A 17,886-nucleotide genomic window follows, 5' to 3' on the forward strand; every position below is an offset into this window, starting at 1 on the left:
TAAAAAAAGGAGAGAGACTTCAACATGTGTAGTTTGCAAATAGGAGTTAATTAGAAAAATAAACGTTTAAGTCAAAGTCAACCTTTTCTATACCTTCACTCTCCCTGCTTAATCACAAGAGCAAAAAAAATCATCTGATCGTTTCGATCGCATTTTTTTCCGGTTAAATTTCTCCGACCATGACCGGAGCAAGCCGTCGGAGCGCGCGTGGTCGGATCAAATCATCATCTACCGGCACCGACGAAGGCGGCGATTCGCTTCGTTATTCCCCGATTACCCGCCGAGGCAGAGCCAAGGAGCTTGTGTCGATCGGTGCTTTCAAGGCGAATCTCAAGATTTTGATTGGGCTAATTATTCTGGGGATTGTAGTCATCTACTTGCTAATCAATCGGTTGTTTGATGAGTCCCAGAACCCTAGGGTTATCACTCCTTTTCCTGCTCCCAAACTCATGGATTTGTCTATGGTACGCGAATATTAAATTCGTTTCTTTTAGCCTTTTTGTTCTTTCTTTTTTTTCGTTTGTGAGAAATTTGAATTGGAAGATTCGTATTTGTACATGTATCAGTTCCAGGGCGAGCACAAGGAGAGCTTGTACTGGGGAACTTATCGTCCTCATGTTTATTTTGGAGTTCGTGCAAGGTATGATGCGTAAAGCAGCAAAAGTCTGTTCATTTTTATCTGGGAATGTATCAATTCTCGTATTATGTGAGATTGAGCTCCTTGTACAAGAAAATAAGTTGAATACATGGCAATACAGGACTCCACTGTCCCTGGTAGCTGGCTTGATGTGGCTTGGTGTCAAAGACGAGATGTATGTTATGCGGCATTTCTGTGAAAACTCCGATGATCTTAGCTCATTTGGCTGGAGAGAACACAATGGACGGGATTTCGGGCGGCAAGAGCTTGTTGAAAACGATATGATATTGGAGACAAGTTTTGTCAAGTCAAACGAGGACAGCCTTGGTTATGGAGGGGATTGGGCAGTTCGGATTGATGTAAAAGATAAAGGGTAATGCCTCTTTTACACTAGTAGTATATTAATATTGTGTTCATGGTGTCTGCTTTGTTGTTTTGGCTTATAGATAGTATTGACATTCGTTTTGCACTGTGGTGTGACAAAAGCTTCTTTTTCTTTTTTTAATGCCTTGACTACACTGGATTAAACTAGGTCGAATGGTGATGCAAAGAGAAGCGCACATCTCTTCTTTTATTTAGCTGATGAAGGTGGCAATGTTCTAAATTTAGGCCATGATAATTTAGATTTTCAAGGGAGCTCTCTCCTGGTTTCGGGTTCACGTGAAGATGTAGGAGACTGGCAGATACACTTAAAATCACAGGTATTTTTTTTATTTGAATTGCTCTTTAGCGATCTTAGGATTTTTGTTCTTGGAAATATGTGGGTGGCTAGACATTCTCTGTCTCTGATGCTCATCTGGATGTAACCATTTTAAAATGTTCTTCATTTGCAGAATCAGCTTGAGACACATTATTCCGGTTTCAAGACGCCTCACATCTATAATCTGTCTGATTTAGTTCAGCGAAATCTCGCTCTACAGGTCTGCTTGCCATAACTTAATTTAAAAGGGCCCACGGTATTATTTTGTTTTCAAAGACCGTGGTGCTTACATGTCTCTTGACTTGTATGGTTTCAGGCTAGGAAATTTGGACGACTTCAGCTCTCTGACACGTCAGAGGATTCTTCTAACATTTACGTCTTTCAGGTAATGTATGCGTGTATATTGTTGTATCAATATATAAAAAAATGTTCTTAACTCCTATAGAATCTATGATAAGTATGTCCACTTTCAACATATGTTTTTCCATACAGATTTCTGGGAGGCTTCCATTTACGATAGATATTCCCTTCGTCTCCGGGATCAGAGGAGAAAGTTCAAGCGTGGAAAAGCGTTTAACAAGTCTCACAGGTTTCTTAAGTCACCTGTTATTACAATCATCATTAGTGATGAGTTTGATTTTTCTTAGTCTTAGCTTGTGTATTTAACTTGCATTTCAGTTTGAATATGGAAGAACTTCTCATCCGGTAATGATTTCGTTACAGCAACCTTTGCCTTTTGAGTTTCATAACTCAGCTAAAGAACATTTATCTGAAATTTATGCATGGTTTCTGTATGTGTTTTTGTGTTTCTTAAGTGTCACTCAACCCTACAAAAAGCAGTAGCTGTGAGCCATTTCAGTAGAGCTTCCATTAAAGAAAATATTTTCGCTGACAGCATTAATTTTGATCACTAATATCATCGGTGTTGTCTACTTTTGTTGTATTTGCGCTAAGTTCAATATATATTCCATGTAGGCTTGCCACTCTCTGATCTCCTTATAAAGAAACATAGGGAATTTGATGCAAGGTTTAAGGAATGCTTCAACCTTTCTGAAAAGGTATGCTTCTAGTTTTTTGTTCTTTAGACTTAAGTTACCCGTGCTAATAGATGATATTTAGCACACCCATAAGTCGTTTGTCATGGATCGTCTTGATGTAGTTGAGTAGTTGTGAAATAGTCCCCATTAGCAATTCATTCGAAAATGGAGATTGCTGAACACTTTAGCAATTTCATTGTTTACTTCTCAGAATCTCCTTCCACTACGATTAGTTTGTCATCTCCTAGCTGCCATAACGTACATATAGTCATATAGTTAATAGTCCTGCATCTATCTGAATCGATGGTTATAGAAGAGATGAGGATCTCAATCTCAGTTTGCTGTGCTTCCAGCATGATTCAGAAACATTGGGTGTTGGCAAGACTGCAATTGCAAACATGCTTGGTGGCATTGGTTACTTCTATGGTCAATCAAAAATTTATGTTCCTAAAAGCACAAAGGCAAGTATTATCATCCTACTTATTGTGTATCGATATTTCTATCCCTTTAGTGCCCTTCCCATCTGCAAACTAGGTTGGATCTCTCATAGAATCACACCACTGATACTTCTATTGCAGCCTGAAAGTCGGGATGATTTCTTGCTATATTGGCCAGCCGAGCTGTACACCGCTGTTCCAAGCCGGCCCTTTTTTCCTCGGGGATTTTTGTGGGACGAAGGTTTCCATCAATTGTTGATCTGGTTTGTTCTTATTGATCATTCGTATCTTGAAGATTTCATTGATCTGTTGCTATTGTGATTGTTTTTAAAATGGATTTCCTGAAAAGCCATGTTTTTTTGAGAAAATGTCATATTACAGAGTTAAAAGCTATAATCATCACGCTGGTTGATCATTCTTTGGAGTGTGTTGTGTACTTTGAGCAGGCGCTGGGATTTTCGTATCACCTTGGATATTGTTGGACACTGGTTAGACCTATTGAACATAGATGGATGGATCCCACGTGAGCAAATTTTGGGTGCTGAAGCTCTGAGGTATTTTACGCTCTTTCACTAACTGTGGTAGTCATGGTTATAGTTGTAATTGTTTTTGAGTTTTTCTTTAACTGCAGTAAGGTTCCAGAGGAGTTCGTAGTTCAGTACCCGAGTAATGGCAATCCACCAACACTATTTTTGGTGATACGTGGTAAGAGTCCGTTGTACTTTATACCTGTCTTCTGATCATCGCTCTCATTTTTGCTTCCTGTGAACCCTTGTGCCATATCCTTCTGTTGTTTTACAACTATTTCTGTAACTGTCACAGTTAGATGTTTAGAACTTTGTCTCCAAGATCATATGAGTGCTTGCACCTTGCTACTCAGTTTCTGGATTGAAATGTGACGTATTTATGTAAAGTTCGAAAAAGGTTTCAAAATCAATATAGTTCCATGTAGTGACAATTGTTTTTATTTTTCAGATCTAATTGATGGTATAAGGACGGAAAAGTTTATCGCTTCAGAAAGGGATGAAATATTGTCATTCCTTGAGCGGGCTTCTGTACGCTTAGATGCATGGTTTCAGTGGTTTAATACTTCCCAGACAGGTAACAACTAGCTATCTTCTAGTTTTCTGGTGTAAATCCATTTATAGATTTACAGGATCCTTTTAGCATTCAACTGCTGTGTGTTTTAGAGTTTGTAGTATCTTAAGTGACTATTGTTTACAATCACAGTTGTATCACTATTTGTTAATCTTGATCACTAGATGTGACGTGTTTTTTTCTTTAACTGGTATTACAGTCTTAATATGCATAAATGGGCTAGTTCATATATTATGGTATTCATGACTTAATTTAACTTTAGGCAAGGAGAGCGGAAGCTACTTTTGGCATGGCAGAGACAACACAACAACTCGAGAACTTAACCCTAAGGTACTAATTCTTGGTTTCTCATGAAAATGCTATTTCTTGTTAGCGACAACATGTCTCAATATTCTTTTGGTGTGTGTGGGAGGTGATTTTTTAGTAGGATTGGATTATCTGCGGATTTGGCAGTTCAACTAAGAGATCTTCAGCGATAAATATGATGTTTTATATTTCCTGCAGACGCTTTCCTCGGGGCTGGATGATTATCCCCGGGCTTCGCACCCAAGTGAAGATGAGCGACACGTTGATCTTAGATGCTGGATGTACCTCGCTGCAGATTGCATGCGTTCCATCTCAGAGCTTTTAGGAAACGAAGTTAAATTTTCAAAGGTTAGCACAAGATGGAAAGTCAAGGGGTCTCTCCTTATTTTTTCTTCACATGTTACTGACGCAAATCCTGCAGGAGGATTACAATTCAACTGCCAAGCTCCTTTCAAATTTCGATCTTCTGAATCAGGTCTATTCGCTATCAGAGTCAACAATTTGCTCACTTCCATTGATTATGACGTTGTTGTTGATATATATGTAACTTGATTATATAAGACATGATTTCTTTCTCAAATGTGTATCGCATTAACTTCGTCTTTTTACCATTCTCTCTTTCTCATTCATGGTTAATTTCTGCGCAGATACACTATGATAAGGACCATGGGGCTTATTTCGACTTTGGTAATCATACAGAGAAAGTAAGAGAAACTTCATATAGAATAATAAGCTTGAGTATCATTTTTGTCATAGAGAAGAAGAACGTAGGATTCTTTGTCTTTCCGTTAAACCACGTGTTGCGTCGATTGATCTGCAGGTTAAGTTGATATGGAAAGAGATAATTGCAGAAAATGGGCACCTATCTCGACAGCTTGTAAGGAAGACTTTTGGAAAGCCGAAGCTAACATTAGTTCCTCATGTGGGTTATGTCAGCTTCTTTCCCTTCATGTCTAGAATCATCCCAGCTGTGAGTGTTTGTGCTCGTATCTATTCCAATCTTTTAAACCCTTATAGATCAGTTTCTTATATGACCTAAATCTTCACATATATTTGGTCGATAAAGGAATCTCCAATCCTCGAGAAACAGCTTGATCTCATTTCAAACAGGAGCATCTTATGGAGTGACTATGGACTAGTTTCGCTTGCCAAAACCAGGTGAGCCCACAAGAACGAACATACTCAGAAAAAGTTAGTTCTTCCATGATAATGAAAGAACATTTTCTTGATACAGTTCAATGTATATGAAACGTAACACTGAGCATGATGCACCATACTGGAGAGGCCCTATCTGGATGAACATGAACTACATGATTCTTTCGTCTCTGCATCATTACTCTAGAGGTACTTTTCTACCCTCCACATGGTAACAAGAAGAGAGACATCGTTCTACAAGGCTTCTCCTTTTTAATTACACCATATGCATTTGGTTCACCTTGTGTCAAGCAGTGGATGGGCCATACACCGAAAAGGCAAAAGAGATTTACAAGGAACTAAGGAGCAATTTGATAAGGTATACACTTCTATATGGTATCCGCGATATTGGTCTTGTATTGTATGGTATGAACTTGAAACATGTCATAAAAATACAGGAACGTGGTTAGAAACTATTATCAGACAGGGTACATCTGGGAACAATATGATCAAGATAAGGGAACAGGCAAAGGCACGCGTCTCTTCACCGGCTGGTCTGCGCTTACCTTGTTAATAATGTCCGAAGAGTATCCTATTTTTTGAAGCTCCTTTTCTCCAAACTCATGCAAAAGTAACTTAAAACTATAAACATATGTTAGTTAGAAGATGATCAGTTTTGATGTAGAGCTATCAGTTTTGATGTAGAGCTTTTCATATTCCCTCATGGTTGGTTCTAGTGTTTAGCTCAAAGAAGAAGACTTAAGGCAAATAAACAAACTTGTCGACTGTGGATAATGAAGAAAACAAAAAAAGTTTCACAAATCAAACGTGAATTGCATTAAAACATAAATCAATCATATGTTACAACGTACAATCGGAGGAGAATCACCACAACACCATAGCAGTTCGAAACAAAAACACTCCACTTTATTCAAAAGAATTTCAAATCAGTGTATAAGAAGAGACAATGCTCTCTTTGATTTGCAACAACAATGCTAGCACTTACATCATCAATCAGGCTGTGATTGTGACGCTGCAAACGCAAGAACCAGACAGTTTTATCTCACATGTTTTCCACTGCCTGCCTGGTGCAGCATCCGGGTCATACAGTAAAGTACTCCGACCGGTTTCTTCCTGAGACGAAAAGAGCAGAAGCTTCCCACTCAGCTTACCAAACTGAAACCCGGCCCTCGAGCTTCCTGACAACGGAAGAGCCACTACTTCCCAAGTATCATCTTCCGCATTGAACACCGACATCTTCCTCTGGTTCTTCCATTCGATGCAGAACAGCTTTTTTCCTACTTCAACATGAGCTGTGACCATCTGCAAAAGTATCAAAGCATCCAAATTTTCAAAATAGTCCAAGCATACTATCATCTGAAGAGAAACCAACTTAAGATTCACACACAATAATCAAAGACTAAACATATAAGACTCAAAGATGACTTACAGTTACACCGTTTTTGCTGCTACACCAGGAGCCGCATTGAGGGTTGTACACATCAACAAGTTTTGAGTTTCCAATTGTGAAGTTGGATCTCCCACCCATCACGTAGAGCTTCCCGTTGAAGCCGCTAGCGAAACAGCCCCATCTTGGACGCCTCAGAGACTCAATGAAAGTCCATTTGCCCGTCTCTGGATCATACACCTCTGCACTGGACAGACTCTCCCCGTCTACTCCATGACCTCCCACCACATAAACAAGCCCATTCACCTCAGCACAGGCAAAGTCATAGCGAGCTACCTCAAGGTCTGCTAGTCTGCTCCAGCTGATTTCATTTCAAAAAAATCAAACAACATGTTCAAAGTTTGATACTTTATGTATAAAACTCACTGAATCACTGGATCAAGAACATGACAAACCTGTTGAGGCAAGTATCATACTGATAAACATCAGAAGATGCAACATGAGAACCGTTGATCATAGCAAAACCAGCTATCACAAGGAGTTTCCCATCAACCACAACCACCTTAAACCCTGATTTTGCAGGACCAGGCATCGGTGGAAGAGAGGCTAGCTTACGTCCCAAACAGTCCATCACCTCCCAGTGGCTCTCTTCTCCTCCAGCATTCATTGTTAACACATAGAGCCACTCTTCAAGCATACCGGCGAGTCTTCTCACGGTAATAAACTCTTTGCTCTGAACAACAAACCTCCATTTCTTACAGACACGTCCCATGGATGGGAAGCTAGCGCGTGGAACCAGCGCCAGACACAACTTTGCCACATCATCAGACAATCCCGGAATCAAAGGCTCAGACAACAACCGTAAACCAAGATCATCAAGATTTCCTTTGGAGAAACACATGCCGTTGTTTACAATCATTTTCTTCTCACTTACAAAAGGATGCATCTTTTTGACTAATATCTTTCCTCCCCAATAAAAATTTCTAACTAGAGTAAGATTTTGTGTAAATGAAAAAGACGTGATTAAAGAATCTCATGAAACCCGTCACGTATAGGGATTTTCAAAGACAAAGGGATAAACAAATTAGCGGAGAAGAAAGCTATTGAAGTGACCAATGATGAATGATGATTATGTCCAGCCCAATCTAATTCATATTCCATACCAAGAGCTTCGCTTCTACAAACGTTAGGATCTATAATTGTCGTTAAATTGATGTTTTTGTCTCTTCTCACATACATCTCCGTATCTACCAAAACAAGATGAAAGAAATTTGTCAACAACATAAGAGTTAACAAGATTGCAGCAAGAAACAACGGAGAAGAAAACTAGCATACCATTAAAGGTCATGCTAGAAAAGAGGATTTAGCCACCCGCAACATCCATCTTTAGAATTTGCGAATTTTCTGCAAAATTTTTTTTTCCAGATAAGTCAAATTCTTGAACGAAGTCAAGAACCAATAACATCGCAATCGAGAGAATCAAGATCAACAAAGAAGAGATAGGATATCCAAAAAAGGATCAATTTTGGAGAGTTACAAGCTTCATATATAACCACACGAAAACAGGTCAAAAGAAAAATAAATTGAATGGCTATCAATTATTTCCTGAAAAAGGAATATATTAAGATCAAACTCAGAAAGTTGACATTTTTATAAAAAGAAATATCTAAAAACTTCCTAATTCCCAGAATTGGCGAAGATCTCAAAGATTGGAACTTTGTGTTATTCCACATATGAAGAGAAAAAAACCTCCACAAGAATCCAAATTGCAGAGAATTAAAACATCAAAGTAAATATAGCAAGCGATGAGACTGGTTACAGACCTGAAGTGGATGATTCGTTTCCAAAGAGCAAACTTAAAGGGTTAAAAACGAAATCGAAATGGCTAAGACATTTTTATACAATGAAGAGCGAAGATGGCGGAAAGAAAGAGCAGAGAAAAGGATAAAGATGAGATACCGAGAGAATAGGGAGCTTTGTCGTTTTTATGGGTCTTTGTGCCCTCGTTAATGCGTTGAAGTTGGTGCAAAGAAGATAACATTGACAGAGAGAGAGATAATGGTGGAATCGAAGAGAGCGTGAGATTAGGAATTATATAGCAAAATAACAGGAGGCATAACTGTAGAATGGATCTCTGTAGATAATAATGTCAACTAGTCATCACGTCACATTCTCACCCATCACTATTTTAGTATTTAGTTAATAGATTTTATTTTCTTCATATACTTACACACGACATGTTTTGATTTCAGACAGAAAAAAAACAAGTTTCGGTAAAAGAAAATATTCATTATAAATTGTGATTTCGACATCAAGTAGAGCGCGAGGCCAAGATGCCACACTCTCGAAAAAAAAAGCCAAAATACCATGTATTAAATTTGTAATTTAATTTTGATTTTTTTTAATAAGGAAAAACTTGGAGAATACTATCCTCTCCCTATTTGTCTCTTTATTTACACTAAAACCAGGATTAAACCCATCCAAACCCAATGACCCATGGATATCCATCCAACCTCCTTAGATATTTTCATTTATTAATTTATCCTTCTTTTTTGTTAATTCAAAATCGATTATCCCCAAATAATTACACAAATTACATCTTAAATTTACAATTAAAAAAATTTATACCTTCAACTCTCATCGATGAAGCATTTTGGCGCAAAGGAGAATTATACAAAGACGAATGTGATGTTGTTTCACCAACGAAAAGCATTTGGAAGTGAAGCTATTCTGGGTTTTGAAATTAAAGTTTACCAGAAATCCAGCCACGAGGGAAGTGATTTCGACTTTTGAATGAAGGAAAATTGATGAAGCATTGTTCTATATATATACATGAATTTTGGATTTGCAGAGACTAATTTAATAGCTTTGTTTTGGATTTGAAGAAAGCTTGTGTCCCTGAACTTGGTCTGGTTTTCATCTCAACAAAAAATTGGGATTTTGCGCATGAGGTAATCTCGCCGTTGTAACAATTGAGTATCAATTAGATTTGCACCTGATGATCCCCTTCTTTGCTTCGCGGCGTCTAGCTTTCCAGGATCTATCTCCGGTTCGAAGGTCTTTGAACGTCTTTGAACGTCTTTGAACGGCACAGCTCCTTAATTACACCACCGCCAAACAAGCTCTGATGACGTTTTCGAGCTTACACTTGATGCGTTCATGTCTCGGCCAGAGACGTCGGATCCAGAGAAACCGTCGGTGAGATTCTCTTTTTCTGGATAGGATTTGCCGTTGGTAAATTGGATCGAGTGGGTAAATGCGATGGCTGAGTCCAACGCAGTGGTGTGGCAGAAATCCAGCGTTCCAGCGTCTACGACGCGATCATGGCTTTGGTGGAGAGATGGTGCATCAAGACTAACTCGTTTGTGTTCCCTTGAGGCTTAAGTTCTATAAAACGAGAAGCTAATCTGTGTTTTTTTTCAGCTTACATTCTTCACAAAAAGAGAAATCGATTCTATGGAGGAACTTGTTGTCTTGTTGAATATTAGAGATAAAGAATCGAATTTGTTGTCTTGTTGAATATTTGTTATGTCTTTGAAGTCAGAGAAGTTTGATGAACTAATAGCTGCAGCCAATGAAGAAAAAGAAGTTGCAAAAGCTCAGGTGTAGAGATGAACATAGAAGTTTCATGATCTGACTTCTATGGTACAACTAAGTACAACTATGGACAACTAAGTATAATTATAGTACAATTAAATACAATTATGGACAACTAAGTACAACTATGTACAACTAATACTAAGTACAATTTGGTAACTGTAAAATTATAATTAAAATTAATTAAAAATTAATTAAAAAAACATGTGTGCCGACAAAAAAAGAACATATGCACTTTGTAACATGTGCACCATCAATTTTGTACATAGTTATACCCAATTGTCCAGTTGTCCAAAATTCTTCATAGTTGTCCTTTCGTGATTTTAGAATTTTTTTAGTTGTCCCTTAATATAAATTATTATTTTGGTAACCCAATTTTATGTGACGATTGGGTATTTTCATGGATAATTTCTTAAATATAATCGTTGATTCGTAGTGATTCTTAGGTAAATTATAATTATACCTGATTTCATCACCAAATCTGCAGAGGAGGACAACTGGTATGAATAGTACAACTAAGAGATAAGAGGACAACTAGTACAAATGGATATAACTAAGACGACACCTTGAATAATTGTTAATTAAGAATTGTTTTACTATATTTTCAAGAGATAATGAGCATCAGCCACACAAGCAATTCAATAGATTTTATATCATTTAATACCTCATATTTGGAGCAGATAACTTATTCGGTATTACTAGATAAGATACTGTATGTAAGAAGATTGCGATATATGAAACTAAACAGTTTTGGAGTAGATAATTTATGTGGAGAATGAATTGCACACATAAATGTAACTAAGTGAAGTATTTCGGATAATATACAAGAATTTTTTTGTCATACTGCCGAATTACACCAAAAAAAATAAAAAAGTGGTTTCTATTCTCCAAAAAACGTCGCCGAAAGACAAAAATGGATAATAAATTAGATAAGTGGTTTCAGAGCAAAAATAGCATAGAAACTTAATTTGTGTAAGTTTTCGAGTTTATTTTATCCGAAAAGATTTTATTTTAGCTAAGGAAATACATTTTAGCCGAGGAATTTTCATTCTCGATAGCCTTAGACTGTATAGGAGTATTTTGGAGTTATTTGTATTTTGGATTTCTTTGATTTATTGCATTACTATTTATTTTGGAGTTATTGGTGTTTTGAATTTCTTTGATTTCTTTCATTACTATTTATTTTGGAGTTATTTGTATTTTGAATTTCTCCAGGACAACTAGGTGCAACTCAGGACAACTATATTTTAATTGTAGTGTTAAAAAATAAATTCCTAATATTATTTACTTAAAAGCCAATATAACTCATACCCTAAAAACTGTATCTTTCCACGTACTAGAAATAATAAAATAAAACTTTGTTTTGTTCAAAGAACCAAATATTTTTGGTTTCACTTGAAACTGCCCTTATGTTATAAGGAAGTCTTTGGCAATGTTATCCATCTTATGCAAGCGTCTATGCAAAAATATAGGAAATAGAAAAATAATAACGCAAAATCTTTGGGGCTGCTATATAATGATCGAAATTCTTGTGGACAACTAGAACATAATAATTTATGTCGAAGGACAACTGAAAAAACTACAGAATCGATCAAAGGACAACTATTACAAATTTTGGACAACTAGACAACTAGGTACAACTATGTTGTCAGTTGTAGACGCACGTGCGCCGACAAAAAGAGACATGTGCGCAGTCAAAGTACCACGTGCGCCGTCAATTTTGTATATAGTTGTATCCAGTTGTCCAGTTGTCCAGTTGTCCAAAATTCTTCATAGTTGTCTTTTGGGTATTTTAGCAATTTTTCCAGTTGTCCCTTGATATAAATTATTACTTTGTAGTTGTCCACATAATTTTGACTATTGTAGTCCATTTACAACATTTTCATATTATAATTGATGCAAAATTATATTTTTGGCTTTTTTCCATCATAAGATTGTTAACATTATCAATTCTTTGTATCATAAAGAGTGTTTGACAATGTTATCAATCTTATACAAGCGTTTATGCAAAAATATAAAAATAGAAAAATAATAATGTAAAACCCTTGGGGCTGTTATATAATGTTCGAAATTCTTGTGCACAGCTAGAATATAATAATTTCTGTCGAAGGACAACTGAAAAAACTACAAAATCGATGAAAGGACAACTATTACAAATTTTGGACAACTGGACAACTAGGTACAACTATGTTGTCTGTTGTAGACGCACGTGTGAAATACAACTGGTACAACTGGTACAACTGATATAATTATGTAATTTAAAATTATAATTAAAATCTATTAAAATTAATAAAAATACACATGTGCGTCGACAAAAAAGAACATGTGTGCAGTCAAAGTACCACGTGTGCCGTCAATTTTGTACATAGTTGTACAAAGTACCACGACTTTTCTACATTTCTTTAAGTGGATGTTGCTTTTTATATTTATAGTTTTATCATTATTATTTTCTAATGAAAGAATTACATATAGTTGTATATATGTGTCCAGTTATACCTTGTTTATTTCCATCCGGAAAGCATTTTCGGCCAAAAATGAAATCCTCTAGACTAGATTAACTTTCCTAAGTGTCTAGTTATCCGTCAAGGTAACATGTGCACCTATGTGCATTGTCAATTTTTGTACATAGTTGTACATAATTGTACATAATTGTACTAGTTGTCCCTCTCTGCAGATTTGCTGATGAACTCAGATATAATTATAATTTACCTAAGAACCACTATGATTCAACAACTATATTAAAAAAATTATCCATGCTAATCGTCAGATAAAACGGGGTTACCAACCCGATTTGCAATTATAATAAAAGAATTTTCAATCAATAATTATTTAAGTTGTCTTAGTTATACCTATTGTACCAGTTGTCCTCTATCTCATAGTTGTACCAGTTGTACTAATTGTCCTCTTATCTCTTAGTTGTACCATTTGTACCAGTTGTCATTTTTCTGCAGATTTGGTGATGAACTCGGATTCTAATTCTAATCTACCTAAGAATCACCATGATTTAACAACTGAATTCGAAAAATTATCTATGCAAAGACCTAATCATCACATACCAACCCGATTTGCATATAGAAGAACAAACAATTTTGGCAAATCAAATCCCTAAATTTTGAAATCCCCAAATCTGTAAATAAAAACCTAACTATATTTTAAAACTTCAACAACGGTGGTGGAGAAAGGAGATAAAATAAGAAACTGATTGCAGAAGATGAAGAAGAAAAGGAAGAGGCGAGGATTCAACGGCAAAAATGAGATTTGCTTATTTTCAGAATCCACCGACAAAGAAGAAGAAGAGCATGAAAAACAAATTATTTTTTTTAATTAATTTTCGTTTTAAATTATTAATTTTAATAAAATCAATTATTTTTTCACCAAATTCAAAAATGCTACAAAAACTTTCATTAAGGGTAAATTGGGAATTCTATATATATTATGGCCTGTAGACTTGTTTATGGCACAACAGATTTTCTTTTTTCAATTTATGGCATTACAGCCATTAAACCCATCAAGTAGAGTAAAAAAATATTAAATCTAAATTTTTAATATATGCTAATGGATAATATAACTTCTTTGTAGTATTTAAATGGATGAAAAACTATAAATTAATTTATGGCCAGAGTTAGGATGTGTTTTTTATCAATTAGTTTTTTGATAAAGTGTTTTCTAGTTTGTATTTTTTATCATATTAAGTGTTATAGTTTTAATTTTTCTTCAGTACTAAAGACTTGTTTGTTTGATATTTTTTTTATGAAGTTACATAAAAAGTCAAAATATAGCATTTAGATGCAATTTTCAGATACAACATTTATTTATTATTATTATTAATTTAAATTTTGTATTGGAAGGCTGGTTGAAACAAATATATTTTGATGACAATTTTGTAAAATAAGACCATTTCTAAAAGGGGTTTTAGAAGAGATTTTTAAGATTGTATATATATTAAATAATAGTTAAATATTGAAAGATTTTTAAAAGAGAAGAGAGGATATTTAAAGTTGCTTATTTAAAAATAATTTTTCCTTTTTTAAGGATCTATTTTTTTTCTGTTAACATGATTTTAATTTTTAAAATTTTGATGATTGGAGATGCTCTTACACACGTTAACTCTAGGTTCCACTACAATTTTGTTTATAATTCATTTAAAAACTAAGAGTATAGAGAAAAAAAAAAAAAAAACATATATCATCAGACGGTGGAGATCTTTTCTGTGTCCGATGCAGATGCAATCGTATCATATCTCTTCCCTTTGTCTCTGTCCGTGGGCCCATCCTTCATTCTGGTGGGTCCTAGTGATGCCATTATTTAACTTTCAGTTTTTACCCTTGTGAGACTCGTTATGAATTGTTCTTTCTTTTTTTTTTTTTCCTTTTTTTTAGCAGTTTACACACTTTTTTCGACGACAAAAAATAAAACACACTTTTTTCCACAACTAAAATGGTTACACTCACTCAAACCAAAAATAATTACAGTTCTTCAGAGTCCAAGCACACTTCTAAACCACTATATGCCATCGCATATGAAGCTCGACAACTATTTTGAAGTTGAACCTGGTCGAACCCTTTTTATACATCTATATTTTCTTTTGGGTGTATTTTTTATTCTGACATATATAGCTGCGTGTTTGGGTTATCGAAACAGTAAAATAATTAGTTGTGTGAACACGTCAAACCCACGTCAGTTGATAATGCAAAAAAAAAAAAGAAATTTAACTATCAAATACGAATATACAATCTTATCTCGTGAACATTTTATTATTTGCCATCTGCCAACCTGTTGTTACACATAAGACGTGCGAATTGTTCCATTAATTTTTGATTAAATTGTTTTGTACTCGTTAATAAATCATAGTAGACTTCAGTGATTAATTGCTAATTCTAAATTTAAAACGATAAAATTTTGGGTATTACCGTATTAGACACTACGAAACCACACAAAAATTAGCCATTGATGAGTACAAAAAATAAAACATAACATGTCGTTGATTTCTATAGTTAGCTACTGTAAAATAAACAAAGCAGCCTACATGTCTTAGGGCATCTCCATCTCGAATCCACCTCTATTTTTGAGGTGAAAATAGAGATTATATTCTAACCCACCTTTATTTTCATCTATAAAATAGAGATTGTTATATTTTCCTCCAAATATAGAAGGGACTTTATTTTTTCTCTCTATAATATAGGTGAACTTTTTTTATTTGTAAAATAGTCCTTTAACTTTTAAATCTTTTTATTTATGCAAAAGTATAATTTTTTATGAATAGAAATGTGATAATTTTGGTTATAATTTAAAAAAAAATTACTTCTAGTATTATTATAATTTGTTGAAACTTATGATTTTTTTTAAATGTGTTTTTTTTTTAAGTTATGAAATTTACTTCTAACATTATTATAATATGTTGAAATTTTCATAAAAAGTAACATAAGTGAGATTAATTTAAAAAATTTAGTAGTCAAAGGTTAGTATTATTATAATTTATGAAAACTTTTATATAAAGTAAAATAAAAGATTAATTCACAAATTTTATTTATTAAAGTTATTTTTTTTTATGAATTATAAATTTTATTTATACATAAATTATAATAATACTAAGTGGGGTCAATTTATAAATTTTATTAATAAAAGGTGTTAAGAACAAATAGCAAAAAGAATATATTAAAAATATTCCTTTTTAGAGGGAAAAATAGAGGTAATCATTGGAGACAAATGCACCTCTATTTTAGAATTCCTCTATTTTAGAGGAAAAAATAGAGGCAACCATTAGAGATAGTCTTAGAGCATCATTATCGGTAATACCCATATGGATCTCTTAAAGCATTATTTAATATTATTTTGTGTTTAAAAACTTAAATAAAAAACCTAATGATTTTTGCTGTGTATTGGCAGAAACCTAAATGGATTCCTTTTCTCCACGACATATTTTTCTCCACAACAGACTGAAAACTCAAACACTAAATCTCAGCCCATCTCCTTGAACTCTTAAAGATTATTCTTGTATACCAGCAATACACAGATTTGAGACGCATGAAAACAGGAAACCATTCACATTGTTAATAGTGTCTGGTATGTTTTAATACCTCAAGAGTCACCATGACATCACATAGATCATTTGGAGTGCACGTTTTTGATTATTGCCACAACCACAATTCAATTACGTGGCTAGACTTTTCGCTTTAATGGGTTGTGAAGACAGCATCAGAACGTGGCTTCACCACAAAATCCAGTATTTGGCTTTCTACTAGCTCAATTATATCTACAAGTTATGCAGACTAATATAGGATGCAGTTTTCCATTATACTCTCACCATAATGAACTAAAAGCATGGTCACCAGAAAAACCCAAAAGTATCACGTATCTTTCAAAAACAAAACAGACTGTAACCAACTTAAGTGATAAGTCTGCTTTTAAATTTCTGGCACCGATGAGTTTATACAAATATAAGTCTGGTTTTAAATTTCTGAGCTTCTTCCTAATATAATCGGAACTGACTTGCGTCAACAGAAATGCAGCAGATACATAGCAAAAGCAAAACCCTTCTCATAAACAAAGACGATTCATTTCTAAAATCTTTAAAGTAACACAAGAGATTGTAAAAACTGAGACTTTAGACATATTTGCTTCATCTTTTACAATCTACAATCCAGAAACCTAGCCAGAAGGCACCAAGAACTCAACAGCAATGGTTGAATCGAGACAATCACGAACCTTTTCTTTCTGCGAATTCACCAACTTCGTATGAGAATCCACAGATTCCAATTCAGCTAGATCCTTAAAAAACGCAATCGAGAAACCTTTTGCTTGGGCCGGCGAGAAGTTTTCCCCAACAGTGATCTGACCAATCCCTGGAAATTTTTCGTCAAGCCCTTGATCAAATCCAGAATCTCCGATTTCGCCTCGTCGGGGAGACTCTTTTTCAGTTTAAAGAAAGTTATTTTGACGACGGAGCCAAAAGGCGGAAGAAGTTTATTACCTATCACAACCATACTCTTTGATTACACGACCAGAGATGATACAGAGAAGAAGAGATTGATTCCGGAGAAAGCGAGAACAAGAAAATGAATTTGATCGTCGAAGCTTGAAAAAAATTTCTTCTCAATTTCTCAACCCAATCAAGTATTGACACGTGACAAGAAGAAACGTTTCTTTAAGTTCTCAAATAAGAAACGTTTCTGAAAAAAAAATTTCTCATTTGATTATATTTAATCGTAAATATTCTTAAAAGACCGGGTTGGATACCGCGATAATGATGACCTTAGAGAATAGAGACTGCATGATAGTTTATTTCTCCAACCTTACTAAACATATAGATAAGACAACATATTGGTTCCTATATCAGTTCCGAATGAACCTGTTTCATCTTTTTTCTTCTCAATTTATTGACCAATACTCACGTGATCTCGTTATAATATTTTGAATGTCCGAAATATATCTCTTGAAGTATTTTTGTTTTTTAAAAGCCTGCCATTCTTCCTTATTTTTGCTTGGAAAGACCTTTTATTATAGTCATGATATTATTGATGAAGGTTGGTTTT

General features: G+C 34.8%; 2 protein-coding genes across 3 annotated transcripts; one reads left to right on the top strand and one right to left on the bottom strand.

Moving 5' to 3' along the window:
* The first annotated feature begins 18 nt into the window (after positions 1-18).
* On the top strand, positions 19-6,071 carry LOC18007866 (mannosyl-oligosaccharide glucosidase GCS1). Its single transcript, XM_024152184.1, has 22 exons — positions 19-464; positions 567-640; positions 759-1,010; positions 1,170-1,338; positions 1,471-1,557; positions 1,654-1,722; positions 1,830-1,926; positions 2,313-2,395; positions 2,728-2,835; positions 2,953-3,074; positions 3,258-3,365; positions 3,443-3,516; positions 3,787-3,912; positions 4,172-4,239; positions 4,414-4,563; positions 4,637-4,690; positions 4,863-4,919; positions 5,036-5,185; positions 5,282-5,373; positions 5,450-5,559; positions 5,665-5,728; positions 5,808-6,071. The coding sequence occupies exons 1-22, from the start codon at positions 180-182 to the stop codon at positions 5,950-5,952; spliced, it is 2,544 nt and encodes an 847-aa protein (XP_024007952.1). The 5' UTR covers positions 19-179; the 3' UTR covers positions 5,953-6,071.
* A 95-nt stretch (positions 6,072-6,166) lies between these two features.
* Positions 6,167-8,846, bottom strand: LOC18008094 (F-box/kelch-repeat protein At1g67480). 2 transcript variants are annotated; one of them, XM_006391214.2, is made up of 5 exons: positions 8,717-8,846; positions 8,093-8,161; positions 7,213-8,004; positions 6,800-7,118; positions 6,167-6,672 (listed from the first exon to the last, which is right to left on the bottom strand). In XM_006391214.2, the coding sequence occupies exons 3-5, from the start codon at positions 7,701-7,703 to the stop codon at positions 6,364-6,366; spliced, it is 1,119 nt and encodes a 372-aa protein (XP_006391276.1). In that variant the 5' UTR covers positions 7,704-8,004; positions 8,093-8,161; positions 8,717-8,846; the 3' UTR covers positions 6,167-6,363. The 2 variants fall into 2 exon arrangements, with proteins under 2 accessions (XP_006391276.1, XP_006391275.1); XM_006391213.2 differs by lacking the exon at positions 8,717-8,846 and adding an exon at positions 8,581-8,691.
* Positions 8,847-17,886: the final 9,040 nt, after the last annotated feature.

Source organism: Eutrema salsugineum, unplaced genomic scaffold (assembly GCF_000478725.1).
Source record: "Eutrema salsugineum unplaced genomic scaffold, Eutsalg1_0 scaffold_9, whole genome shotgun sequence".
NCBI classification, from domain to species: domain Eukaryota; kingdom Viridiplantae; phylum Streptophyta; class Magnoliopsida; order Brassicales; family Brassicaceae; genus Eutrema; species Eutrema salsugineum.

Bases quoted from the DNA above. Each gene is read 5' to 3' on its own strand.
- LOC18008094 (XM_006391214.2), bottom strand. From the start codon at position 7,703: ATGCATCCTTTTGTAAGTGAGAAGAAAATGATTGTAAACAACGGCATG. The intron at 7,119-7,212 runs GTTTGTCATGTT...AAATGAAATCAG, and splicing joins TATGATACTTGCCTCAACAG to CTGGAGCAGACTAGCAGACC. The intron at 6,673-6,799 runs GTAAGTCATCTT...ATACTTTTGCAG, and splicing joins GCAGCAAAAACGGTGTAACT to ATGGTCACAGCTCATGTTGA.
- LOC18007866 (XM_024152184.1), top strand. From the start codon at position 180: ATGACCGGAGCAAGCCGTCGGAGCGCGCGTGGTCGGATCAAATCATCA. The intron at 1,558-1,653 runs GTCTGCTTGCCA...GTATGGTTTCAG, and splicing joins AGCGAAATCTCGCTCTACAG to GCTAGGAAATTTGGACGACT. The intron at 4,240-4,413 runs GTACTAATTCTT...TATTTCCTGCAG, and splicing joins CTCGAGAACTTAACCCTAAG to ACGCTTTCCTCGGGGCTGGA.